This window comes from Drosophila guanche, unplaced genomic scaffold (genome assembly GCF_900245975.1).
Source record: "Drosophila guanche unplaced genomic scaffold, DGUA_6, whole genome shotgun sequence".
In the NCBI taxonomy this organism is placed as follows: Eukaryota; Metazoa; Arthropoda; class Insecta; order Diptera; family Drosophilidae; genus Drosophila; species Drosophila guanche.
The window spans coordinates 11803359-11828718 of record NW_022995743.1 but is presented as its reverse complement, the minus strand read 5'-3'; the positions used below and the strand labels follow the sequence as shown (position 1 = coordinate 11828718).

The 25360-nt window shown below is 47.2% G+C and overlaps 10 protein-coding genes and 1 long non-coding RNA gene across 13 annotated transcripts; 5 read left to right on the top strand and 6 right to left on the bottom strand.

Annotated features, from left to right (window-relative positions):
- Positions 1-262: 262 nt before the first annotated feature.
- Positions 263-4247, bottom strand: LOC117592568 (syndetin). The gene is made up of 10 exons (XM_034286452.1): positions 4087-4247; positions 3795-4007; positions 3417-3734; positions 2499-3356; positions 2102-2433; positions 1871-2036; positions 1699-1809; positions 1319-1642; positions 1145-1257; positions 263-1089 (listed from the first exon to the last, which is right to left on the bottom strand). The coding sequence occupies exons 1-10, from the start codon at positions 4150-4152 to the stop codon at positions 711-713; spliced, it is 2880 nt and encodes a 959-aa protein (XP_034142343.1). The 5' UTR covers positions 4153-4247; the 3' UTR covers positions 263-710.
- Positions 4248-4276: 29 nt separating this feature from the next.
- On the top strand, positions 4277-6056 carry LOC117592575 (phosphatidylinositol N-acetylglucosaminyltransferase subunit A). Its single transcript, XM_034286460.1, has 4 exons — positions 4277-4501; positions 4557-4802; positions 4862-5099; positions 5153-6056. Exons 1-4 carry the CDS (start codon positions 4400-4402, stop codon positions 5995-5997), a joined length of 1431 nt encoding a protein of 476 aa, XP_034142351.1. The 5' UTR covers positions 4277-4399; the 3' UTR covers positions 5998-6056.
- A 30-nt stretch (positions 6057-6086) lies between these two features.
- LOC117592581 (stomatin-4) lies at positions 6087-7259 on the top strand. The gene is made up of 3 exons (XM_034286467.1): positions 6087-6323; positions 6391-6907; positions 6970-7259. The coding sequence occupies exons 1-3, from the start codon at positions 6173-6175 to the stop codon at positions 7232-7234; spliced, it is 933 nt and encodes a 310-aa protein (XP_034142358.1). The 5' UTR covers positions 6087-6172; the 3' UTR covers positions 7235-7259.
- Positions 7260-7568: 309 nt separating this feature from the next.
- On the top strand, positions 7569-9816 carry LOC117592573 (hyccin). The gene is made up of 3 exons (XM_034286458.1): positions 7569-7759; positions 7843-8529; positions 8585-9816. The coding sequence occupies exons 2-3, from the start codon at positions 7856-7858 to the stop codon at positions 9546-9548; spliced, it is 1638 nt and encodes a 545-aa protein (XP_034142349.1). The 5' UTR covers positions 7569-7759; positions 7843-7855; the 3' UTR covers positions 9549-9816.
- A 275-nt stretch (positions 9817-10091) lies between these two features.
- Positions 10092-15918, bottom strand: LOC117592583 (tRNA N(3)-methylcytidine methyltransferase METTL6). Its single transcript, XM_034286470.1, has 3 exons — positions 15913-15918; positions 15261-15265; positions 10092-11091 (listed from the first exon to the last, which is right to left on the bottom strand). Exon 3 carries the CDS (start codon positions 11061-11063, stop codon positions 10188-10190), a length of 876 nt encoding a protein of 291 aa, XP_034142361.1. The 5' UTR covers positions 11064-11091; positions 15261-15265; positions 15913-15918; the 3' UTR covers positions 10092-10187.
- LOC117592576 lies at positions 11513-15811 on the bottom strand. Of its 2 annotated transcripts, none has more exons than XM_034286461.1 (6): positions 15450-15811; positions 13085-13397; positions 12349-13026; positions 12214-12291; positions 11911-12166; positions 11513-11851 (listed from the first exon to the last, which is right to left on the bottom strand). In XM_034286461.1, exons 2-6 carry the CDS (start codon positions 13263-13265, stop codon positions 11698-11700), a joined length of 1347 nt encoding a protein of 448 aa, XP_034142352.1. In that variant the 5' UTR covers positions 13266-13397; positions 15450-15811; the 3' UTR covers positions 11513-11697. The 2 variants fall into 2 exon arrangements, with proteins under 2 accessions (XP_034142352.1, XP_034142353.1); XM_034286462.1 differs by having other exon boundaries at positions 11911-12145.
- LOC117592591 lies at positions 15867-16238 on the top strand. Its single transcript, XR_004574557.1, has 2 exons — positions 15867-15930; positions 15984-16238. It is a non-coding gene; the product is annotated as an uncharacterized LOC117592591 (long non-coding RNA).
- Positions 16215-18017, bottom strand: LOC117592577 (ataxin-10). 2 transcript variants are annotated; one of them, XM_034286464.1, is made up of 3 exons: positions 17972-18017; positions 16835-17915; positions 16215-16775 (listed from the first exon to the last, which is right to left on the bottom strand). In XM_034286464.1, exons 1-3 carry the CDS (start codon positions 17972-17974, stop codon positions 16609-16611), a joined length of 1251 nt encoding a protein of 416 aa, XP_034142355.1. In that variant the 5' UTR covers positions 17975-18017; the 3' UTR covers positions 16215-16608. The 2 variants fall into 2 exon arrangements, with proteins under 2 accessions (XP_034142355.1, XP_034142354.1); XM_034286463.1 differs by having other exon boundaries at positions 16835-17990.
- A 285-nt stretch (positions 18018-18302) lies between these two features.
- LOC117592578 lies at positions 18303-20028 on the top strand. Its single transcript, XM_034286465.1, has 3 exons — positions 18303-19449; positions 19513-19649; positions 19706-20028. Exons 1-3 carry the CDS (start codon positions 18418-18420, stop codon positions 19764-19766), a joined length of 1230 nt encoding a protein of 409 aa, XP_034142356.1. The 5' UTR covers positions 18303-18417; the 3' UTR covers positions 19767-20028.
- Positions 19957-21401, bottom strand: LOC117592580 (SH3 domain-containing protein Dlish). Its single transcript, XM_034286466.1, has 3 exons — positions 21245-21401; positions 21051-21174; positions 19957-20996 (listed from the first exon to the last, which is right to left on the bottom strand). Exons 1-3 carry the CDS (start codon positions 21288-21290, stop codon positions 20042-20044), a joined length of 1125 nt encoding a protein of 374 aa, XP_034142357.1. The 5' UTR covers positions 21291-21401; the 3' UTR covers positions 19957-20041.
- Positions 21402-22984: 1583 nt separating this feature from the next.
- Positions 22985-23700, bottom strand: LOC117592586. The gene has a single exon (XM_034286473.1). The coding sequence runs from the start codon at positions 23636-23638 to the stop codon at positions 23003-23005; it is 636 nt and encodes a 211-aa protein (XP_034142364.1). The 5' UTR covers positions 23639-23700; the 3' UTR covers positions 22985-23002.
- Positions 23701-25360: the final 1660 nt, after the last annotated feature.

The following is a 25360-nucleotide window of genomic DNA, read 5'->3' as shown; positions in this document are numbered from 1 at the left end:
GGCGGAGGGTTAGTGTGAAGCACGCAACGATGAGCGGATATACTTATATGCTAAATGACTGGAGACAGGAGGCGGTGCGTGCGTTATGCGTGAGATTCACGCCCCTTGAGTAGATGAAGATAAGGCAATTGTAGTTTTTTCATTGTAATATGCATATCTCAAAATATGTTATTTTTGTTAGTAAGTGGTTACAACTACTTTAGTATGTGTTTTGGATGTTGGTTAGTTCGGTAAGCGCGCGCATCAAATCGATTTCTGTTGATTGATTGCTTGAGCGGCGCTTTATTACAATTATTTGTCCGTTGCCCTCTGCCAAATAAATATTACAATTAGGTAATTAGGTTATTAATAAATAGCTGTTCATGCATCTTATAATATATTTATATATATATATATATATGATTTCTCTAGGTACTTAAGTCACGGTTAATGGATAACCCAAACGCCAATTGTGGTGCATTTTGAGTGCGAATAGAGAGCGAATTGCATTGAGATAGAAGAGAGAGATTCAAAGAAAATTTAAAATTCGAAACGAAGTACATCATGGAGATCGCCTAATGTAACTAACTAAATTGTAAGCCTAAACACAGTGTTAATTTGCACTAAACGGAATGTTAAATACATTGAATGAATGTCACGAGATTGCTCTACTAACAAAGGGGTTAGCAATGGGTTAGCAACAAAATATAAAAATATATGTTTATGGGCTCTCAGATAACACTGCTCAGATTCGAGCCAGAGCTGGAGTTGTTCTTTTGAGGCGTTGTCGTCGGCGTCCCCCCATTGCCCATTGCTGAACCGTCCAGCAACTGCAGCAGCCTTTGCCTTGTGCGCTTGTCACTGGCACAGATGCACTGTATCAGGCTCGACAATTGCTTGACGGAATAGTCGTCCTCGTGCCGTTGCTGCTCGATCCACTGCTCGAATTGTTCCGGTGAGAAGTAATACGTTTTGATGAACACGTCCACATACGAGCGATGCTGTGGATACTTTTGATTCGAGATAAGCTCAAGGAATGACATAAAGTTGGCGAAATCCAATTGCATCAAAGCACGACCTCCGGCCGAGCATTTCTTCACATTGGAGAAGCTAAATGGTAAGATTTTGGTAAAGATTTGGTTAATCCTTGGCGTTCTTAGCTTACCCTTCCACGAGTAGGTGTGTGGCCACATGGGCCATGGAATTCCAAACGTGCTTGCTGGGCACAGTCACCTCTTTGGCCGTCTCCTCCAGGCACATGGCAAAGCTTTGAATGTTCTGAAAGGGAATTGCTGGATAAGAAGATTGCTTGCAATGCCTTGCCCTTTGCCACACATACCCGATTCAGCACATCGCTATAGCTGCTATGCTGGTGTATCACATGATTCACATCCCACTTGACCTTGGCCATCTGAGCCAGTATGGCCGTCAAATCAATGACGCGCGAGGTGACGCAGGTGTAAACTGGTTTTGCCAGATCCAACATGTATTCGCTGTACTCCAGATAGCAAACCAGCAGTGGCCGCTCGGCCACGGGCAAAAGGTGATTAAGGTAATGCTGGAGAATGTGGAATTGCTGGAACATGCTGCGTCCAGCCTCCACAGCCACAATGCGCTGCGGCAAGCCGTAGAGAGTGTCGGGATTGGCCAGCTCGTTGTTGGCCTAAAAAAAATAATGATTATAAGATTGTGCTTCGAGCGCACATCACCAAACCTTACCAGAGAGGAAAAGTTAAGCGGCCAGAGCTTGATTTGTGGCAAAACATTCGCCTCCACAGCGCGCAACCGTCGCTCCAGCCGTGGCGTATACATATTGTCCGTGGCCACTAGCTGTGTATTTAAGAGAACTTCTCTGTGTTTAAAGTCTTCAATTTCTTGGACGCTTACTTACCGCATCCTTGCCAAAGAACTCGTGAACTGCGTACACGTAAAAGTCAATAAGCTCCAGCATGCAGGCCACAATCCGGGGAGAGATGCAGTGCAGCAGTTTGCACATTTGCAGGTAGCGTCCAAGGCAGCGCAGCACATTCAAGGCCGTATTGTTCACCAGCAGTTGGCTAAACAAAGGAGAGATAATTCTTTGAGATAATGCTATGGGTATAGAGGTTGGTAGTCCACTTACTTGCCGGCATCGTCAAACTCTTTGCTCTGTAGACTCTTCTGCTCGTCGTCGCTCTCCTCGCTGAAGTAGCAGGAGGCCTCGTCCACAATGCCCGAGAGTATATCCTCCTCGAGCATGGCCGCATCCAGGCCGCCGTCAAAGGGCGAACTTTTCTCGGAGAAGCGCAAAAAGTAGCCATAGGAACCATAGATGGAGCTGCCACCATCCTGTGAGTGCACAGAGACCAGCTCGTCGCAATTATTGTTGCTAATTGGAGAATTGTTCGAGGAGGCCAACAGCGCAGTTGTTGGCGACTTGTGGCGGCGCAGCGTGTGACGCACAGAGCGGAATTCCTAAAATGACAAACAAAATTAGTGATCTATGGAAAAATCAATGGGTATTACAATCAAAGCCTTACGGGCAGTTGAAGGATGTGCGCAAAAGAGTCAACTGGCGTCCAGGATTCGTTGTCCAAGAACAAGCAAATCTCTTCCACGCAGCAAATGTGATAACGCCTAAAGAACTCCTCACTCTGCTGCTGCATTATTTCGATTAGTTTCTCCGACTGCTCGCCACAGAACTCCACTCCCACTTTCTTCAGGCGCTGCACAATGGACATCACTTGGATAAATTGGTCGTATTTGAGCGCAGTCAGCTTGGCGCTCTGCAGGAACAGGCACACTTTGGTCAGTATATCGTTCCAGAGTCGTGACTGGCCCTTCTTTAGCTTCTGCTGGATGTAGATGTCGGGAGAGTCGGCCTCCTCGTGGCCATACAGCTTGTAGTTGTTGTGCCACATAACAACCTGATAGTAGGAGGCCAATATGGTCCAGAACGTCTTGCACAAACTTATCAGGCAGGGTATAAGCTTTTCAGAGTTCAGTTGCTCGCACAACTGCTCGTAGAGGAGTTTGATCTGTTCGTCCTGATTCGGATCGCTGTAGCCACGCAGCACAGCATTGACCGATGAATGAATGGCCGAGATATAGTTGATGTGCAGCTGGTCCATCGCCATGAGCGATTTGTTTGCCAACTTGTAGGCCTCCTGCAGCTTGGCATACTTGCGCGTATCAAAGTTCAGCACCATCTCATTCAGCACCGTGTCCAGTTGAAATTCCATGAGTAGCATAGTCTCCTGCAGCTTCTTGTAAAGCGACTGCACGCAGTTGTATTGCATGTAGGCCTCTGCGGAGCTTTTGCATTGCAGCAGCAGAGCAATCGCAGCGCTGTAGTTATGATCTGCCAGCAGTTTCTGCAGCTCCACGTCAGTTGTGCGCTGGAAAAGATAAAAACTGCATGAATATTGTATTCATTTATGGAACATTTGCACTCGTACTAGTTTCCGTATGGCCATCAGAGTGTCTAAGACCTCTTTGAGAACCTCCCGCTTGCGGTAACTGGCGAGTATCTCCAGACTGGTCGTGGTGAGGTTTGTGCGAGCGAAATTCAAGTAGGATCTCGCCTTCTGACACGTCCAGAGTGACTCCTCCAGTTTCTTTTGCGTGTCGTTGATGGCGGAAAACTCACTGCTGCAGGCATTGCGCTGCTCCAATATGTTCTGCAGCACCTGCTTGGTCAATACCTTTTGCTGTGTGCGCAATTGTGCAATGGTGACCTCGATAAGCTCATTGTCGATGCCGTCGCTAAGAACTTTCTGCGGTATGAGATGTGCCAAGTGAGAAGTCTGCCAGTGCCAGTTTCACACCTAGTTTACCTTGAGTTCATATAGCTGCGGATTGCTGTCAGGGCTGTAGTAGCATTCTTCAATGCTCTCGAGGATTTCCTGATCCGATCTTTGTGCGTTTGATGTTCCCGCCGCGGCTTCGTCGGTGGCGTCCACTTCATCGTTGGGGGAGGCATCGGCTGTTACCGTCTGGATGAAGTAGTCCGAGAAGCCCATGGCAGGAATTTTCATTTGTCGATTTGTCTGTGTGCGTCAGAAGTTTCATTGTGAGCCAAACGCCAAGTACCAAGTGTGCACCGTTGCTGGAGGGACTGTTTTTTACCTGTTTGTGCAGCAGGTCCATGAATTTCGACTTAAATTCGTCCATTTTGGCCTTGGAGTTCTGCATATTGCAGCCATGTAGAAACTGCAGAAAACAACTTTTCTTTTACTCCTCCCCTCCCCCTGGCTGATGTTAGCTGCTGCAATCAGCACGGTGTTCAAATACGCTTTGCAACACTGTCATTGCATATTACACAGCACTAGGAAGCACTGCAAGCCGCACTGGGGTTTAGCTCATTTTAGTGTTTATTGCATTTTAATTTGTTTTATGTGATGTCCCCTGCATGTGAGCTAGAACTCGTCAAGTGTGAAAGATGCGCATCTGCATGGTGTCGGACTTCTTCTATCCGAGCATTGGAGGGGTCGAGGAGCATGTATACAATCTCTCACAAATGCTTCTTAGCCTGGGTCACAAGGTGAGTGGAAGCCAGATAACGTATATCTGCAACTAATCTCCAATACAATTCGCAGATCGTTGTGCTGACCCATGCCTATGGAGATTGCAGTGGCATCCGCTACGTCACGCACGGTCTCAAGGTCTACTATCTTCCCATTAAAGTCTGCTACAATCAGTGCATCCTGCCAACTGCCGTCTGCAATGTGCCCATGTTGCGGGCCGTTCTCCTCCGGGAACGTGTGGAGGTCGTGCACGGCCACTCGGCCTTCAGTGCCTTAGCCCATGAAGCTCTGATGGTGGGCTCTCTGCTTGGTCTCAAAGTAGTACAATTTAGCAATATTTGGTGTACAGATAACTGATTTGATGTTGTCAATTTCAGACTGTATTTACGGATCACAGCCTTTTTGGCTTTGCTGACTTATCGGCAGCCCTTACCAACAATCTTCTGGAGGTCAATTTGAGCATGGTGAATCATGCCATCTGTGTGTCGCATATTGGCAAAGAGAACACGGTGCTGCGAGCGCGTGTGGCCAAACATCGGGTTTCCGTGATACCAAATGCTGTAGACACCGCCCTGTTCACGCCAGATGTCAGCCAACGACCCAGCAACGAGACAAGTGAGTGGGACACAACTGTCTAGTCAGTCAGGATTCTAATAATTCTTCCGTAGTCAACATTGTGGTGGCCTCTCGGCTGGTCTACCGCAAGGGCATCGATCTGCTCGCCGGTGTGATTCCTCGCTTCAAGAACACACACAATGTCAACTTCATAATCGTGGGTGATGGACCAAAACGAGATTTGCTGGAGGAGATACGCGAAAAGACCAATATGCAGGATCGAGTAGAAATCTTGGGCGCTGTGGACCACGTCAAAGTACGAGACGTGCTCGTACGCGGCCATATCTTTGTGAATACCTCCCTAACGGAGGCATATTGTATGGCCATAGTGGAGGCTGCCTCTTGCGGTCTCCAGGTGGTCTCCACCAGTGTTGGCGGCATTCCCGAGGTGCTTCCAAAAAGCTTAATACTGCTGGCAGAGCCGGATATCGATGCCATTCACTCTGCCATTTTAGTAGCCATAGATAGACATCAAAAGAGTATATCGAGTATGATGAGAATTCCTGCCCCTAATGGACACATTCCTTCTCAGACTGATAGACGGGGAAAGCGACGACAACGAAAATCAAATCCCTCAACTCCTGGTTCGGTTAGTTGCTCCACTCCTGCGGATGAAAGTAGCCAAATAGAGCCTGTGCTCTGCCCGTACAAATGCAACGAGCTGGTGGAGACTCTCTACAACTGGGAGGATGTTGCTCTTCGGACAGTCAGGGTCTACGATCGAGTGCTTCAGGAGCGAGCCTTCACCACCAGCGAGCTGGTGTACGCAGTGTATCAGCATGGTTCCTGGTTTCTTGTCTTTTTCGTAGTGGCCCATTTTTTGGTCCGACTGCTGGACCATTGGCGTCCCCGCAGTCGCGTGGAGGTAGCTCAAGATGTGTCACGTCAGCCCAGCTAGCGAACCTTAAATCAATGCTCTATTCTAGCCAATTATACATGTAAAATATTCAAACTAAATTTCGTTTTCTATTGGCTTTGGAAATCATCTCAAGTAAACATTGAGTGATTTCCTTATGTACATTGTTTTTCATCGATAAGTTAGTTTTTTTTTGCACTGTGTAAAATTCTTTGTAATGGACAAGTATTCGGAGGAGTCCAAGGATGGAATATCGGGCACGGAGCCGCCTCGTCCGCCTGAAAGTCTTATAGATCTGGATATGGTACCGCCATTCATGAGAGCATCCTTTCTTGGTGCCGTGGCAACTGAACGCAATGTACCGACGAGTGAGTTCACTTTGCTCTCATCGCACTGCACTCGCACCTACACTGAATCACTCTTCCTCATTGACAGCCGAAAATGTAGCTCCCAATCTCTTGGAGAAAATCTTTTATCTACTCTCGGTCATTTTGATGGTCATTACATTCCCAATTTCGGTGTTCATGTGTCTTGTGATCCTGCAGGAGTATCAGCGAGCGGTTATTTTGCGCTTAGGGCGTCTCCGCCCTGGCGGACCGCGTGGTCCTGGACTTGTTTTCACATTCCCTTGCATTGATTCGTATATTAAAGTGGACCTGCGCACCACATCCTTTGATGTGTCGCCTCAGGAGATTCTCACCAAGGACATGGTGACGATCAAGGTCGACGCAGTTGTCTACTACAGCATCAAGCAGCCAATTGATGCAGTCTTACAGGTGTTCGATCATAGAGGAGCCGTTGAGTTAATGGCCAAGGCCACGCTTCGTAATGTGGCTGGCACTCACATGCTGCTGGACCTTCTAATGTCCAAGGAGACTCTGTCCAAGAGAATTGAAGCCATTCTTGATGATTGCACCGAACCCTGGGGAGTGCGTGTGGAACGGGTGGAAGTGTAAGTAACTCGACCACGTTTCTTCTCTTTTGTGTACCGAAATGTCTCTTGTGTCTTGGCAGTAAGGAGATTCTTCTGCCCGACCAGCTGCGGCGAGCTCTGGCCGTCGAACAGGAAGCCTTGCGGGAGGCAAAGGCCAAGGTAGCGGCTGCTTTTGGAGAGAGAGACGCTGTCAAAGCCCTAAAGGAGGCTGCCGATATAATGGAGACAAATCCCATTGCTCTTCAATTGCGCTATCTGCAAACGCTCAACACTATCTGCAATGACAAAACACTGTCCTATGTATTTCCATTCCCGGTTGACATTGTCAAAAAGTTGATGAAGTAATTTCAAATAAAATGTCCAATGGATACACCAATCTGGTCTGGAAGTCTAAATTAGTGTTGAAAACCGTCTACAGAGTGCTGGAAGAGCTGTAGCTGTTTTGTGCCAAAACAGAGTTTTCCAACACGCACAGCTGACATAAACAAGCCAAATTATACTTTCTGTGGTTATATTGCTTCCCTGTCGCTGCAGAACCTCCAAATCAGATAAGATTAACAATATTAAGTAAATTATATAATTCTTTTCTCTTGTTTGTGGAATGCAGCGGTATTTCATGGTATATTTCATCACTTTTTCGTATATTTTGGTATCCATAAGACCGCGGTCACTCTGGCAGCGATGCAGCCCTGCGCAGATAAGCAAGGTTTATTTGGAAAAAAAAAATTACGAAGGAGTGAGAAGCAGCGGGGGACGGGCAATAAATTAATTAAGCACTGTTAATACATAATTCGCGGCGATAGGTGTGCTGTAATCCACATTGACAGATTCAATTGCCAGGCTACAATTACGTGTGTTTTTAAGGTCAAGGTGAGACCAAGGTTCACAATCGGAATCTCCAGGTCTCCATTGGTGGTGTGGTGACATTGTGAATGTGACTGCGACAATTTCAGGTCGCTGCTGGCAATGGCCGAATTGGTGAGAGACTGGCTGGCGGACTATCAGCGGACTCGAGGGCAGCCAGCCGAGTCGCAGGCGTTTGTTGTGGAACATGAGACGGACCCGGAAATCGCCGAGGCCATCTTCACCATATTCAATGAGAGGCAGCGCAACGAGGAGATGGTTCACGACATTTGCCAGCAACTGTTGTCCTTCTATAGGTCGCCCGAGGTGACGCTACACAAGTTTCCGTTGCAATTCATTCCTGTTCTAATCTACACGTACCTGCATGCCGTTTCGGCGGGCGATAAGAAGGCGTCTCGCGGAGTGGAGACGCTGCTGATTTGCATTTATAACGGTGAGGTGTCCACCGACGATGGCGGCCAGAAGGTGGTGGTCTTCCGCATGCCCATCCTAGCCCAGACGTCTGTGTACCACGAAATGAAAAATCTTCCGTTGACCGATCTGCGGCGCTGGGAGGAGAACTGCAACCGCGAGCTCAAGTGGGGACCGCATCAGCGAATTGAGACGGTGAATGCCCAGAACCGCATGCGGATCCTGACGACACTGCTCTTTTGCTACAACCAGCACGTCAGTCAGACGCAAAAGTCTTCGTTGCTGCATCTATGCCGTGTTACGTCGCAGATGGTTAATCAGGGATTCACCACCAAGTCCGGGCATGGCCATCGCATGAGCTATGGGTGAGCCAAAAATCAATTCATTGCCTTGATATTATATTAATCCAATGCATTGCAGATCTGATCCAGCGACGGGGGCCACTTTTCCAAAACCATCTTCTCCGCGCATTCCACTGTCATCGTCCTTCCTGATCGAATTGGTGCACGCCATTTACTTTGCCATGTTCAATGGCTATGGTACGATAGCCATACAGACACTGGACGATATACACAACCGGGCCACATATGAAATGTACACGGAGCTCATTCTGGTGACCAGCGCCGTGCGCAATTCACTGCACGCGAACCCGTCGGGGCAGCCCAACGACGGGCCAATGGGACTGAGCGTAGCCCTGACACCTGCCACCAATACGGTGACCACATCAGTGTCGAAATCCATGATCACGAACGCATCATTCCGCACGAAAAAGCTGCCCGATGACATACCCATACAGGTGCAGGACCTCACCATGCAGCAGAACCCACAGCAGCTGGCGAGCGTCACTGAGGAAGCAGAGCCGGGAGCCAAGGAGTCGCCGTCGACCAAGGAGAGCTCGAGCACTCGTACATCCATCATGCGGCCGAGCATGGAAGGGATCAAGGCCCAGGCGCACAAGGCCTTGATCGCGGGCTTCAAGAAATCAAAGGACAAGGAGAAGGAGAAGGACAAGGAACCGCCGAAACCACCGCAACGCAAGTTCGACAAGCACACGCAGCGCAACTCGCTGCTGCAGCTGCAATCGGAATTGAATTCGAATTCAAATGCGGAGCAGCAACCCCCCTCCGATATGCTGCCGATGCAGACGCTCTCGCTGATAAATGAGAACGGCAGCAACAGCTTCAGTATTGACAGCGACCTCAACGATGGCGTCCAAGGCGTTGTGGCAGGCAGCGGGGCACTGCCCTCGATAAACAGCAACACGAATTCGGTCACGAGCAGCGACATGCTGACCAAAAGCTTCGATTCCAGCATCGAACTGGCGCCCCTGGGCCACAGCAATAGCAACGGCGGCAAGCTGGCGGAGCATGGCCTGGTGGAATAGTATCATCCCACAGCCAACAAGCCAAATCCAAGTATCAAGTATATATATTTATTATCACTATTATATATATTCGCAATTTACTGCTGGGTATTAGCTGATCGTAACCCGGGCGCGGATCAACTGTAAATCTGAATGTAACGCAATACTTAAGGAACGTTTGAATTTGTTAAAATTTAATGGGTTCTCTCAGTTATATATACGATAATGTATTCTAATCCTAATTGTTGGTAAAATCTACATTACTACTTATGGAGTCCATGTACATATATATATATATATGCATGTAATTTGTCGGTTAATTTGAATAGTTTAAGAGGTTCAAGAGGCCACCCACTCGCCATGCAGTAGTTATAGTACCCCAATTACCCCAATGATGAGCAATGCATTTCATTTGGCATTCGATAACTACTGCAGAGTGGCGCCAGAGCGGATGGGTTGGGATCGGGCGAACAAACTTTAATTGAATTTAACAGGTATCCATTCTACTTTGTCCCTAACATACGATAGCATATGAAAACTAATAGATACTACTATATACATATGTACATGCATACAAATATTTATTGAACGTTGACTTGAACCATGTTATTGATTTAAAATAAAATCGAAAACTATATACGTAACACTCTTGGCACATTGTCACATTGCTTTTTTTCTGAACTTTCCCTGCAAAAAGATGCGCGGTACATCGACGCCCTCTTTGATGTTAAGAGTTCGCCGATGGACGTACGCATTTGTCAGAACCTCAAAGCCGCTCGTCGTGAATAGCTGAGCCACCTCCTGCTCGGCAAAGTAGTAGCTTCGAGTGCCATCCTGGCGTACGTACAGATTCTCTGCGATTTTGTTTCCCGGCTTGAAGCGCAGCTGGGCCATGTCGTACAGCCCGTAGTCCCTGAAGAGAACTAATCCACCTGGCTTGAGAAGCCGCCACAGATTCTGCACCACAGCATCGAACTTGTGTGGGTGAATGGCAGACAGGACAAAGATCATTGTGCACACATCCAGGCTGCCAGCAGGTATGTGCTCATGCACCTGTTGCGTGGTAATGTCGCACTGAAAGGCTGTAATGCTGCTGGGATCGTACAGAGGATTGGCTCGAACAAAATCAACGGCTCGAGGCGAGAAGTCGCAGGCGTAAAAGTAGAATCTTCCACAGGGCACACACTCTTCGTTGCCCTCCTCACTGGACTGTTCTTCCAGCAAAGGAAACACCAGATTACCCACCCCGCAGCCCACCTCTAAAAGTGTACGCCTCTTTTCTGCATCTCGGCTGTCACTCTGGTCGAGTAGCTCTTGGAACTCGCGTGTCGTCCAGTGGCGATCCTTGAAAAAGCGGGTTTCATTGCGTTTGTAGAATATGTCCCAGTGCCGCTGGGCATCCACTTCCAGTTTGTTGGCTTTGAATTCAGGCACAAGCCGTTTGTTTTGCTCTTCCAACTTTTGTTTCTCTTCCGCCGAAAGCTCCTTTGCACGTGTAGTAAACACATCTGCTATTAGCTGATCTCCAGTTTCCATGGATCCTGTATTAGTAAAGTCGGATTATCACCAAAGTGCAGCACATGTGTTTGTTTACAAGTGTGGCAGTGTGACCAAATACATACACCAAAAGCATATACCAAAATAGCGATGTGTGTCCCTTATCAGGAATAATATTCCTCGATTTGAATATTCGGCTTAATATTCCAAGCAAGTTAGGATGCTGAGCCCTAAAAATATAAATTCATCGGATTAATTAGTTCATTTTTCACAAGATTGGCTAGCTTTCAAGACTCCATTATATAAGATCATCTACAAAACATGGTTTAAAAAAATAACAAACCAAGCATAAAACTTAGATGTTGAGCCACGCCACCTGACGACGAACCGGGTCTTTTCGAAAAGGTCACATTGGCAATACACCAGTTCCGTTCCCGGGTGCAAGTTCCATAGTGAGCCATATTCAAATTGTAGCGCCTTGCACCGACTGAAGTTCAATAATATCTTTATTGCATTCTTAACGTAATAAAGCGAACATTTCAAGTACATCTATTAAGAAAACAACAAATAACAAAATTTAAATGAATAAGCAAACCAAACGTAGGCTGGTTGCTTTGGTCTTTGGTCGCAAGAAGGGCAAACAGAGCCCATCGTCATCTTTGGCATTCATTTATTATCGGCCCATTATAGTTGGCTCGTCCGCCATGGCCACCTCGTCGTTAGGCGCTTTGGCACCCTTCTTCTTGCCAGAGTACCAGAGGAACATGAGACCGCAGAAAATGTTATCCACAAACGTGAACCAGGCCAAATAGACGCCATATCCATAACTGCAATGAAGAAGTTTTCCTAGCGAACCGAAAATAGAACACGTGCTGGCGATACTCACGTTAATTCCGCACCATCCGGATAGGCATAGAACAGGTGCTCCTTTGTGTAGTCAATGGATGAGAACAGAACCTGGATAACCACCAGCGCTGTGGAGGCGGCCACCAGGTGAATGCCGCCGGCCAGGCGCTTGAACATGTAGCGAGGATTCATGAACGTGTAGAAGGAAAAGACAGCGCCCAGACTCATGACGAACAGCGTGATGCAGGCAAACGAAGCCTGCGTCCGTATGTAATCTGAAAGAGAATACCAACCCACTGCCAATTACAAACTGTCTTCCAGTGGCGGCGTCAGTGGCACCTACCCATTAACTCGTCGTCAAAGCCGGGCTCATTGCGCAGAGTGTTGGAGTTGGGGAACATGTCGATGTATTTGCAGCGCTCTGTGCGAAGAAACGAATTAATTCGGTAACAATTCCGTTATACTGTATGCCACTCACGATTGGGTATGTAACTGTAAAAGGCTGTGTGGCCGCCTCTTTTCGGCGGCAGTGGCGGCACTAGGATCAGAATCACACGCTCATCGTTCAGCACAAAGGCGGGTATGTTAATGTCGCGAATGTAGGTGGCCAGGAGCCGCACCACCAGCGGGTAGTCAGTCCAGTTGCTGAATATAGCCTCTTGAGCCACCTCCGGGATCACATAGTAGGACCACGTGTTGTTGTACTTGACACGCTGCAGGGCGGAGCCGAACGTCTGCCGTGCTATGATGCCATTGACGTCCAAGGGATCGATGGGTATGGGCTTGATGGCTGTCGCATTGAACTGCCGCTGGTTGTCCTCCGTGGACATGACCAGCTTGCGGAAGGCGCTGCGAAACGTTTGAAACTCCTCCTCCTCGCCCCGTGCCCAATGGGCGAACATGCGACGGCGGGCCGACTCCGTGAAGCTGTCCGAGTCGTTCAGCTTTTCCTGGGCAAAGTCCCTGATGAACTCCATGTGGGAGAGATTGCGCTTGGCATCGTTGATGTTAATCTGGGACGTGTAGGACATGGAGCTAAAGTTGCGGACCACCTGCGCATTGCTCAGGGCATTGGGCACGATTGTGTTGCGGCAGTGCCGCCACAGTCCCGAGTGCGAGGACATGAAGAAGCGTCGGGACTCGGGTATAAAGATGCCTAAAGAGCGCCTGAGGCTATGAAGTATTACTGAAGCACTGTTAACACGTTTACGCACCTTTTCCGCCGGAGATAATGATCCAGTGGTCCGTTGATATGGCCACAATCCAGATAAGCAACGAGATGACCATCAGCAGACTGCAGCCAAACAACAGACGACGCTGAAACATGTAGGCCTCCATCAGGGGACGGCGGGCCTCGTCCCGACCAATTGTCGATGTGGATACATCGCGCTTCATTTTGTGGCTGATTCAAACACAACTGCACACTAGCTACGCTCCCCTCGTTAGGGCCCCGACAACTGGGACTGTTTTTAGCTCTCCGGACGATGGCAACGGGTAATCCACACGCACATGGAACAGGGCACGTTCCTGTAAAGTAAGAGGGGGGTGGCTTAACTTAACTGACTTTTATCTATCTCTGGCCGCTGGTCCCCAGGCAAATGAAGTCACTGAAAATGTGCGGCACATGTGTGGGACATCATCGACGTCACTCTTGAGCAGGTGTTTTCTTTTGGCATCCCCATACCCATGCCAGATCTCTCTAATTTAAACATTATTTTTATATTTTGACTAAATATATTCTAGCTACATATGGATGAGGAGGCGTAGAGCATTCACATCGCTGGCTGTGGTGTGTGCACGAACGTTAATTATGCTCTTTTTGGAGAATTTATTCGTATTTATTTATTTTTTTTACATGTTGCTGCGGCAACCAGAAATTCCCATTCGAAAACAGTTTTTCTTTCAGTTTTTCAGGCAAAGGCCTCCTGACAGAAATTAAGCAAATTAGTGGAGGAGATGTCCAAAGTTCCCCCTCCCCCGCCTGATGTGCGCAAAATAAATGACAAAATATTCAAAAGTATTTGAATTCTTTTTTTTTCAAAATTGTTGCGCTTCGGTGCAAAAAAGTATTTTGCGAGAATTAGGTGCGACGACGTGAGTGGGCGGTGAAGTGGTGGAGAGGGGAGTGGGGACTGAGGAGTGCGTGCACAAGTGCCGTTATTTTACTTGGCTCTCGTCTGACAACTAAATACATACTTATATATTATTTTTACTCTATTCCGTCTTTGTTTGAAATAATAAATGGGTCGCTGCCACTGCCTAGTGTCGCCTTCAATTCTCGGGAAAACCCAAAGGGGATCTCATTATAATCGATGCTGATGGAAGGCGCGTCGCCAGGTAAGCATCAATTTCTACATTCTCTTCTGGGAAGATCTCTATTTCTTTATCTTCTCCAACTTCTCCACTTCCGTGATCTATTCTTGGCCGCATGCAGCCGTTTCAGATGCACTGCGCGGCAGAAATGAAGTGGAGCGGAGGGAGTTGTTGCATTTGCGTCACGTTTTTCGACTGCGTCATTTTTGGGGGAAGAGAAACGATTCCGTTACAAACTTTTGTGCTAGTTTTGTGTGTGTGGCTTTGGCGGCTTTTATACTCTATACAGAGGGTATGCAACTGTTGGCCAGATGTTTGTAACCCATGGAAGACTTCGATCTTTGTCGAAGATTTTAATTGTTTTTTGAATTTTTTGGCTGAAACTTGGGTATTTGTACACTGAGTTCCTCTCAGTGCTTTGCTTTTGCATTTACAGATCATTAAACGTTTCCCGATTTTCAAGAGTATATAAAATATTACGCTGATGTTCAGGTTTTATTTTATTTTTTTATTTATATTTTGCACAGCACAAATTTTAGTTTACGCATTTGATGCGTTCGTTTTGGTTTGGGTTGCCTTTTGTTTTAAACAAATTTGTCTTGAATATGCCGTTATTTTTAGCCGAAATGTACAGTTATCAAGCTGTGTCTTTTGTCTATATCTATGGGCCTACACACACACACAGATATATGCATATATGTATGTATATCTACTGTGTACATAATATATTTAAATTCCTGGCTGACAATATGGTTGAAATGTCGTTTATTCCCATCTCATTGTCATCTTTGGGCGCGCGTATTGACATTTTTGACAGGCAGAAATTCTATATTTTCTTTTCTTTTTAAAACACACACACACACCTGCTTCACGCACACGCACACACCCAATGAGAGGGTGAGAGACAGAGAATTTAATTTGTCGGCCGACTATTTATTTGTTTTCTGATTTCGGTTTTTAGTTGTTGTCGGCCATTGTATTTTTGGTATGTGCCATGCCACGGCACGCCACACCACGCTGTCCAACATAACACCGTCGAATTCTTAGCCTCCCTTCAGGCAAATTTCGCATTTTTAGTGCAACTAATTAATGTCTGGCATAAATAATGCCAATGCCAGGCCGGGCCCCCCACATGGTCCTCCCGCATCACTGTCACAGCGATTTAATCGCTCCGATTTCGGTTGTCATTCCCCTTGATTTATCGTTATATAAGAGCTAACCGATCCGATCCGTTTCGATCTGCTCTAGAGATATGTTTACTCCTACCATTAAGGCTGCAACGCTGCAACAATAATCTCTGCGCCAAGTCAAATTGTTTATCGACGACTTTTATGGGCTCCGGCAGCGTTCGCGATTGTGTTGATTTGATTTTACGAGGATCGCCTGCCCAGGCGCAAGCGTCTTAATGTCTAAAATAAAAATTTGCTAATTCCTCAACTAAAAACCGAGACGAAGCATGCGATAACAACAGAAATAAATAAATATACTACACAAAAACCGAACAAATTCCGTCGAAAAACTCGAGAGTAATCAAAGAGCGCGAACGATGAACGTTGAACGGTGGTCGTGCTTTGAGGACCAGGCGATCGCGGCGATTCCGTCGTTGACTCCCGTCTGCTGCTGGCCAAAGCAGAGCACAGACTGACTGACTGCTGGGAGGAGGGACCGGACCGGACCACTGCTGCCACTGCCAGTAGTTGGTGTCGTCGACGTCTGAGCGAGCTGAAACAAAAGGCTGCCAGCCATCGTGAGTGTGGTGGTGCCCGTTGCTGTTTCCTCCATTGTTTCTTTGCCCTGCAGAGCAACATAAACATAAACTCATGGCGTTGGCGTTGGCGTTTGTTGGCGGCGCGTGTTCCACATACACAGATTTACGAATGTGAATGGGAATGAGAACTGGGAGGAGGCATCCCAAACCATGCTGCCACCTGCTGAAGTCGCCAAAGGAAGCGCTCGACGACGTCATCGTTTCTTAATTGCCCCATAAACCGAACTCATCTCAACTCAACTCAGTGTAGCAATTTGTGTGCATAAATTTAGAAATTGATGAATTTAGCCATCTCTTTTTTAATGGTGCACAGAGCATGGTACATGGGCAGCTATTTTTATATCCGCTCTGGCTGTAGCAGCGCTCGCGGATGCTCGCTCGAATGTCCGTTCGCGTTGCCCCTCGAGTCGCCGCACGCGCCCTGCGATGCCATTAAACGGTGACAACGAGTTTATGAATGTTGTTAGATCTTTTGGCATACCATTAGCGCATCGCTCAACGCAAGGAGGAGCGGACGCCAGGCGGATGACGTCGTGCGAAAGACAGCTAACCACTTGTTGGCCAGCCAGTGGTCGTGCCTCGCTTCCCAATGGCCTGTCTAGTCTGGTCTGTGTATGTTTTCTCTGTGTTGCGTGCTGGTATTCGGCTGGTATTCGGCTATTGGCGTTTGTCTGTGATGCGCAGGGCGCCCATGTCCAGATTGAGTTCGCTGAGGAGGTCATTGGGTGCCGAACCCTGCATGGTTAGGCCGGCGACAATCTGCTGAGCCTCTGGACAGTTGATGCAGGCATTGCGTATGGCCAAAATGCTCCACTCGCGCATTACTAAACGAAAAGCATGAAACCTTCAAGTGTGTGACAGCTAAAATCATTGATTGTCTTACAAGGATTGCGGGCATCCATCACCGTGCACTCGAGCAGAGTGGGCAGCAGCTGTGTGTCAATGCAGTAGCCTTTGTTCGCCTTGTTCTCGTACAACAAATTGGCGGAGCAGCGCACCAGGAGCGTCTTCAGCTCGTAGGAAATCTTCTTTTCGTACTCCGCATCCACGCCGGATGTGAGGGCCACCTCTTCCAGCTTGGTCATTGGCTTGTCTAACCCTCCACCGTCTGCCTCCTTACCTGCTGCAACCACACAGCGCAGCAAGCTGCTGACATTGATGAACAGTGACTGATCTTCCGCATAGAAGTTAGCATACTCTTCGGATCCGCTGACACTGGCTATGATGCGCAGCAGCGTGTGTACTTCCCGGGGATGTAGCTCGTGGCGCAGCTTCATCGTTTCCCGCAATATGCAGTCAGACTTCAGTCGAAACTCCTTGGCAAAGTGCTGCAGCAGGAATGGGGCCAGCTTTCCGTTCGGACTGTTCTCGCGCAGATAATGCGCCACATAATCCAGAAAGGCTATGCGCTCCTCGGTGCTCAGACGCTGATAACAGACCACACAGACTCGACCATTCGACACCATAAAGTTCTCCAGAAAGAAGTGCAAATACTCAAAGTTGAGGGTGCACTTTGCCTCGTTGATGGCCTGCCACAAGCGGAGGCATGTCTGGAGAGCCAGCTCATTGCTGATCAGGCCACGGCCATTTAGGTAGATGTTGTACATGATCATGAGCAGGACGTTGTTTGAGCTTCCCAAGGGAGCGGCACAGGCCTGTTCGGCAATCCGAGTGCCATGCTGCCTCCAGATGAGTGTCTGAGCGGGTCCATTGTTCACTACAGTATTGGCCAGCACCTGCAGCGTAAGTGTGTGGATTGTACTCTGCTCGGTGCGCATCTGGGGATTCAACGCCATCGATTCTATAAAACTAGAAAACTCAGCATTCTCTGCCACAGCCTCTTGGGCGGCGCTGCTTTTGGTGAGCAGAAGGCGCAGGCTCTTGAGCAAGCCTGTGATTTCCTCCGCATTTTCAGTCACGCCTAAGCTAACAATCCGTTGTACGATTTCGTTGCTTTTGTTGTTCTGCAAGGACATTGCTTTAAACTCGTTTTAAAAATTGTAAACAACAAAATATCCACCATGTGAACGAGCGATAACCAACAGCGCACCGCTTACCAGCACTGTTCGTTCCCACTTTGCGTTGTATGATTTCCTTGTTGGTTGACCTTAAAATCCAATCCAAAGAAAGGCAGTCATGAAAATCAACCAATCTTTTGCAGAATTTATTCATAAATCGAATAAAATTATACTTTTAGCGCTAAGAATCCAAACTAGCGAGTAATATTAAATATAACATAAAAATCGAGGAATATTTACGGTATATTTTAAAAATGAAAAGGTATATTTTGGTATATTTTTAAGGGGTCTGACGGTATATTTGTTCGATATTTCCGCGGTCACACTGTTCCCACCAAAAACATAAAAAAATAAAAAAAAACAAAGAAAGTAAAATAAATAAAAAAGTCATGTAGCTGGAAAAGTTGCAGAGGCCAGGCAAAAAGGATACATTATATAAGACAAAGCAATGTCCCTGCGTGCACTCAGAAAACGAGAATCGGGTAACTGTGGCAGCAACAACTACACCAACAACAACAACAATAGCACGGGGAGAACGCTCTTTAAGAAGGCCAGCACAGCAACAACGTCACCGAATCAGCAGCGTCCATTAGCGGTTAAATCGTCAAGTTGCAGCAGAAATTTAGATACTCAAAAACTAATCCATCAGCGTAAGCTGCTGGGCCGCGCCACCCAGTCGTGTCCTGACCTAAGGCACTGCGCCAAGTATTCTGGCAACAGCAGCCTGTTGCGCAGCAAGTCGGAGAGTGATGTGGGCACAGTAGCCTTGGCTGGCAACTCTGGTGTTCCTCTGACGGCGGCCAACGCAAAGTCAGAAGTGTGTCTGCAGAGAATCAGTTCGCACAGCTACGAGCCGCAGCAGCGGTCTGCAAATAGGACCACAATGATGGGCGGTGCGCGTTCCCATAGGGACCTCACACAGACTTCTTACGGCAGCAGCGTGGGGGGTCATGGCAGCGACTTGGAGTCGGGTAGAGCCCCGCGACGCATGAGCGAGTGCAGCCTGGGTTACAGCCAGACCAGTGGCGGTGGCTACCCGCGACGCAACGGCTCCATGTTTGCCAGCCAAATGACTTTGTCTTCCAGCTCGGCGGCACCTGTTGATCCCAATGCAGTTCTGCGCGTGCCAATAATTGGCTACGAGGTGATGGAGGAGCGTGCCCGTTTCACTGTCTACAAACTGCGCGTAGAGAACCCGGAATCGAATGACTGCTGGCTGGTTATGCGCCGCTACACGGACTTTGTCCGGCTGAATGGCAAGCTAAAGCAGGCGTACCCCAATGTATCGCTGATGCTGCCGCGCAAAAAGCTCTTCGGGGACAATTTCAATGCCGTCTTCCTGGACAATCGAGTGCAGGGACTCCAAATATTTGTCAACTCCGTGATGGCCAAGGAGGAGTTGCGCAGGTGCAAACTGGTGCGAGAGTTCTTCTGCCTGGACGAGCCGCCCTCGTATTCGGAATCCATGGAGGAGTGTCGGGTAAGTCGAGGGTATTAATCTTCCATATCCGTTCCATGTAACGCATTCTGCTCCCTGCAACAGGCAATATTCGAGGCGCAGGAGGAGACCATCACTCACCTTAAAATGCAGATACAGAATAAAAACGATCTCATACTCAGTTTGCAGCAGAAGCTCCGGGAGGAGATGAGCGAGAAGGAGCAGCTCAGGGAGGCATTAAAGTGAGTTTGAACGAACAGCGGGGAACCACTTAAATAAGCTAAAATTTATTTTGCAGAAACGTTAACCTGAACTGCTCACATTGCTCCTCGGCCAACGACAGTCTGGCCTTGAAATAGGCCAGCGAAAGCGTTGACTAACCCAGTTCAAGGTGCGCGTGGGTACAATATTATGCTGAGCATAAATCTGCCCACCCTCGCGCACCACTCTTTGTGGAACACATATCCATATCCAAAACCAAGTGCATATCGAGGCGCTATAAGGCTCACATCTAGTTGTAGGTGCTGTTTATGGGCAATTAATAATTACTGATGGTATATCTTATTGTATATTTACGCTCACATCAAAAGAATATATATCTAAGGCACAATTTACTCAACTGGTTCCAGCGTACTCAAAGACTGGTCATGGCAGGCGGGCGGGCGTAGGCCTTCGGAATGAAACCGTATTTTCTCGTCTTGGGCGCATAGGCCCAGAGCCAACCGTCCACCGTCTGATTGTTCAGATCGGCATATATCCAATCGCCACGTCGCACAGACAGATAAAGATCATCTGGTGCCTGCGCCTTATAATCGTAAAGCATCACCAGCTCTGTGCCATGATAGCGCAGATCATCTGTGCCCAATCCCAGCTGCTGCTGCTGCTGCTGTTGTTGTGGTTGCTGCTGCTGCGGCTGTTGCTGGCCCTGCTGCAGAATGGATTCCATGGCGTTGAGTGTGGCATGATGCTGTATGTTGTTCTCGTTGAGCGGAGCTTTTTGCTGCTGCAGGACACGCACACTGTCGGCGGGATAGATGAAGCCAGCAGGCACGAATCCCTCCTGACCATCGCTGCGCATGATCCAAAACCAGTCGGGATCCTCACGGTTCAAGACGGTCACAAATTCCCCCCGCTCCACCGACAAATCGTTCTCATCGCGTGCTATGAAGGTGTACAGGACAATGCAGCGTCCGGATGGCTCCTTGATGAACGGTGTGCACTCTGGCTCCACGTGCAAGCTGTTGTCAATGTTGTTGGATGCAGCAATTGGGTTGGCTGCAGGAGGCGGCTCATCGCAGAGCACGTCCAGTTTATTTTCTGCGCCCAGGAGCGGCATATTCTCATCGATCGGCTGCTCCGGGCAGTGTTCTCGCGGCAGTTTCTTCTTCACGGCCAATTCGGCCAGCTGAGTGTTGCAGGGGGCGCAATAGGAAAATGGTATGAAGCCCTCCTGCCGCGAATCCTGTCCGATCACATAGACCCAATCGTTTTCCCTGTACAATATATTCACCAGCTGGCCGCGCTTCACCTCCAGTTCGTCGTCCACGCAGGGCGTAAAATCGTGCAGCACAACCATTTTGGAGTCTGGGCTATGGAATGCATCGGATGAGAATGAGATTCTAACAAACAACAATCAGACATACCTGAGACCGTGCTCCTTTTCTATGCCCACCCTCACCAGAGTCTCAATGCTGGAGGAGCCAGTTATGCGTCCCATGCCGATGCCCCCCACTGCAGGAAGATCCCTCTCAATGCTCGCACTTGTGGCTGTGTAACAAGAAACAAGTTTGTGGTTCAAGTCTTTCATTTTTGTCACTTTTTTATTTGTTTGAATTACCTTTCTTCTTATCGCGCCGCATGCGCACGGGGCAAAGAAATGCCATGTCTCTGATCAGTTAAAAATTCTCTTTTGTCCTTAATTAATTTTAACTTTAACTATAAATTTGTTTATTGTTGTTTTGTGTTGTTGTGTCGATAAAATAAATCCCGACAGACACTAGGAATATATCGAAATATACCACCCTTGCATTTTTAAAATATACTGTAAATATACCGTAAATCTAAAGTCATTTTCCTAGATTTTGATGTTCTATTTGATATTACAAGCTAGTTCAGAGTTTCCGTGCCAAAACTCAAATTGAATCCGATTTATTAACTAGATCTTCACAAGATTAGCTGGTTTTCACTACTTTCTTTTCTTGAAATTGTTCTAAATTAAGTTAAAAACTAAAAAGATCAACCAGCAAAAAAGCATAAAAGGTCAGTGTGAACGGAATGCAACGCCATTTGACAATTTGTTGAATATTATGGGCGTTTGTATACCCTATTTCCCTATATTAATATTAAAATATCATTTTCAAAGATCCTTTGGATCACATCTTTCGGGAGACCGAAAGGGAGAAGCAGCAATCTCAAGGCGCCATCAAACTAGATCCTATCACGGCTCCTTCCATTAGGAGAGAGTCTGTTCAAGAGAGGGAACTGAACATGTCACTCGGAGTAAGCCACGCCATCCCTTCTCCGCCACGGTTCTTAGCCGGGGGATCAGAGTCCTCAAACATGAGCTCTGAAGGGTGTGGCTGCCCCATGATTAATAATTATGTGCTACCCGCATTGAATGTTCTGTCGCTGAATCTCCGCCAGGCTGTCAAAAAGTCCGTTCTTTACAACCATGATCTCAGGATCTTCAAGGCGGAGTATCTTCTCAATTGTGTTAACACCGTCACTAGCTGGAATAAGGGGACTATAACATCTTGCCTGGTCGGTGATCATAAACCTACCGCATGTGAGAGAGCCTTCTTGCTCGACTGTAACAACAAAACGTTCGAGGGCATTCAAGAACTCGACAACACTCACCAAACTGCTTGAACCTTCCCTCTGATCAGAGGTAGGGGATCCCGGTCAAGTGCACATCGTTCGAATTTTTGGCCTCTTTTTAGTTCAGTGCTTTCCCAATTTTCCTCCTCAACTCCTCCATATGATGAGGACACTTCACTTGCTTACTTCATTTCGAGGATATCCAGCCCGCCAAGGGTACTAAATGTTGCTTATTCCGTGCCAAATGTTGGGGAACAGTGTTGCTCACTTTTAGCAGCATGTTGCTGTTCCGTATAAAAGAGAGTAACTCCTAAAGGAAAAACATGCGTATGGGAGTGTGGATACCCTATATTGTTGAATATACCCTATGCATTAAATATACCATTGTTTACCTATGTAACGTAAATATACAATGAACTCAATTTCGTAGTCGAACATATCCTTAAAAGTATGTAATATACCTTCAATGGTACAAACACACACCCACACACACACGGGTATGCATGCTGTCGTCCATTGATGATAAAAACTGGACGGGTATGATCTCGATAACGTATATCGATCGAGTGCGCATCACTGGCGGGGGGCTATGATTTTGCCGCCATACTTGAAATCGTTTTTGTAACAAATGCTCGTTCATCCATGTTAATATACTTAAAATGGCATTCAAAGTGCACCTTGACTTGCCGCAGTCGGGTGCAATGGACGAGGTATCTTTAGGTGAAATATTTGTACATATGTATTTAGGGTGCGTGTGGGTGGGTGGGCTGTGGCAGCTTTAACGTCTTCGACTCTGCGATCTCTGCCGCCTGTAGGCTGGAGTGGCCTTTCTGGATCGCGGCTTAGCACGCGACGTGGCCCTGGTACGATTGGGATTCACATTCTTCATAGTGGCAGCATTCCGTACAATTTGCATGTCTTCCTCCTCATAGTAGCTCATAGTTCGGCAGCAGGCCATGGCATATTCATTCGCTTTGGTTAAAACGGTCATCTTAATGGCACTGTAAACCGCGACCATCAACTTCAACAGATAAATAGGGTCGTGTCGAAGGTGGAAAAACAACGTCGGTGAGATGTGGAAGATTTTTTGGAAAAACACTGTGGACTCGAGCGACATGCGGCAGAGATCCAGCACGGCATAGAACGACTCCCAAATGATCAGTATGGCCAGCTGGCTGATGAAATAGGCTCCAGCCAGCTCCAGGAGAAACTGCCAGGTATTCTGCACTGGACGCAGGAACAGAACACGCAAGTGGTGGGACAGCAGCACCAAAGTGTACAGGAACAGAACGGTGGGCAGATCAGGCACATAATGGAAGGTTACCACATTGCAGCCACACAGGAACATAATCACATAAACGATAATCGCTGCACCCAGCTGGGCGGTCTCGTACTGCCCGCGTATTAATATCATTATTCTGCTCTTCTGAAACAATTTTAACAAAAATTTAATCTAAAATATTTAATATTTTTCCCCCGATTTGGAAAATATTGTGGAATGTGGCGAGAGTGTTGCTTGGACTGAGCTGTTCTGGCTACAGTCTGACAGACTTGTCAAAGGCCACGCCAAGCCAATCCTTTTCAAGGTTTTACCACCCCTTTGCGAATGGGTCGAATTGCATACGTCACTCGCATCCTTGTTATCCTTGACAGCCAGTGCAAAAGTTGAACTGTCAAAAGTGCGGGCAATGGACTATTTTGGTGCCAAGGATAACCTCTTTTCGCATGCAATTTTCGATTAAAGAGAGACAGAGAGAGAGAGAGGGAGAGAGGTAGAGAAAGAGAGCGAAAGTGTGCAAACTGACCTACACTCCGGTACAGCCCAGCCCCCATGCCATAAGCATTTCCCAGTCTGACGAAATTGCGTGTTAAATTCGCTCGAATTATCCCCACACCAAGCCAGCAGCAGCAGGTGCCACACCCCCAAAGACCCAAAATAGCAATAAACATACATTTGTACATACATATGTATAGCAGACATTGTTGTTGATTTTTGCCAACTACGCAGTTGATTTCACAGCCTCTCTCACTCCCATGCCCTATCCCAAGCTTTAACGGAGAGAGCCTGTCCTCCAATCGATGGAATGGGACCTGCGCATAGCCCATCCTTTGGATGTCATTCACGAAAACATGCGTTGCAGATGTGTGCTGGAGATGATCCATCAGGATGCCCTGGGACGTGCCATGTCTACGTAATTGTTGCTCCGACATTTGGTGTCCGAAAAAAAAACGGACGGACAGGCTCCGAAATGATGAGTGCAGGAGCAGAGGGCCAGCAATGGGAATCAGAGCAGAAGCTACGATTATTTGGGTCATCTATTTTTGGGTACACGCGTACTTTTCGCAGCTTTCCAAAATAAAATTGCACCGATTAAATGGGATTCAGTTAAGCTCTAGGGACACTTTCCAATCTGGAGGCATCAAATTCAGTCAGAGAAGGGTATAGAAATATCACCTCGAACGGTTGCCCACAGCTATGTTCTCTTGCATATGTACATTCATATTTACATATATGTATATGTATGTATGAATAAATCATCTGCTGCTGGCCTTGATTTGCAATTTCCCCATCCAATGAGCTGCTTTCCATTTTATCAAAGTCTAGAATAATATCACAGTAATCTACTTTATGTACTTTGACAATTTTCAAGAGTGTTCCATAACTATTTGCCGCTTTTTGGGCTTTCATTTCCATTTCGTAATGTGATTTTCTATCACATCATTTCCATTTCGATGGCTCTGCCCCAAAACGTTGTGTAATGCATATTGGCGCACATTTTTTTGCTGCAAAATGCACAGAGCGTCGCGAGACGAAAACCGTAACAAATAGGGGGGAAAAGTTGTTGAGAAAAGTGCAGCGAATGTTGTGGCTGGAGGGGAGGGGCAAGACTTAAGCACAGAGAGAAGTAAACAATAATTGTGTACAAAGATACGCCAAGATACATATACATATATGTACAAACATATGTATGTGTTTGTTGTATATATTATTTGATTTGTCTAAAAATGTTCGAAATTTGGCAAATGTCCAAATGTGCAATTTTCAACTGATTTATGTGGAATGGGGATTATCGGATGGATGGTCTAAGCACATGAATAAGCGAAAGTGTCGGAGGGTAACCAAAGCTCAAACCCA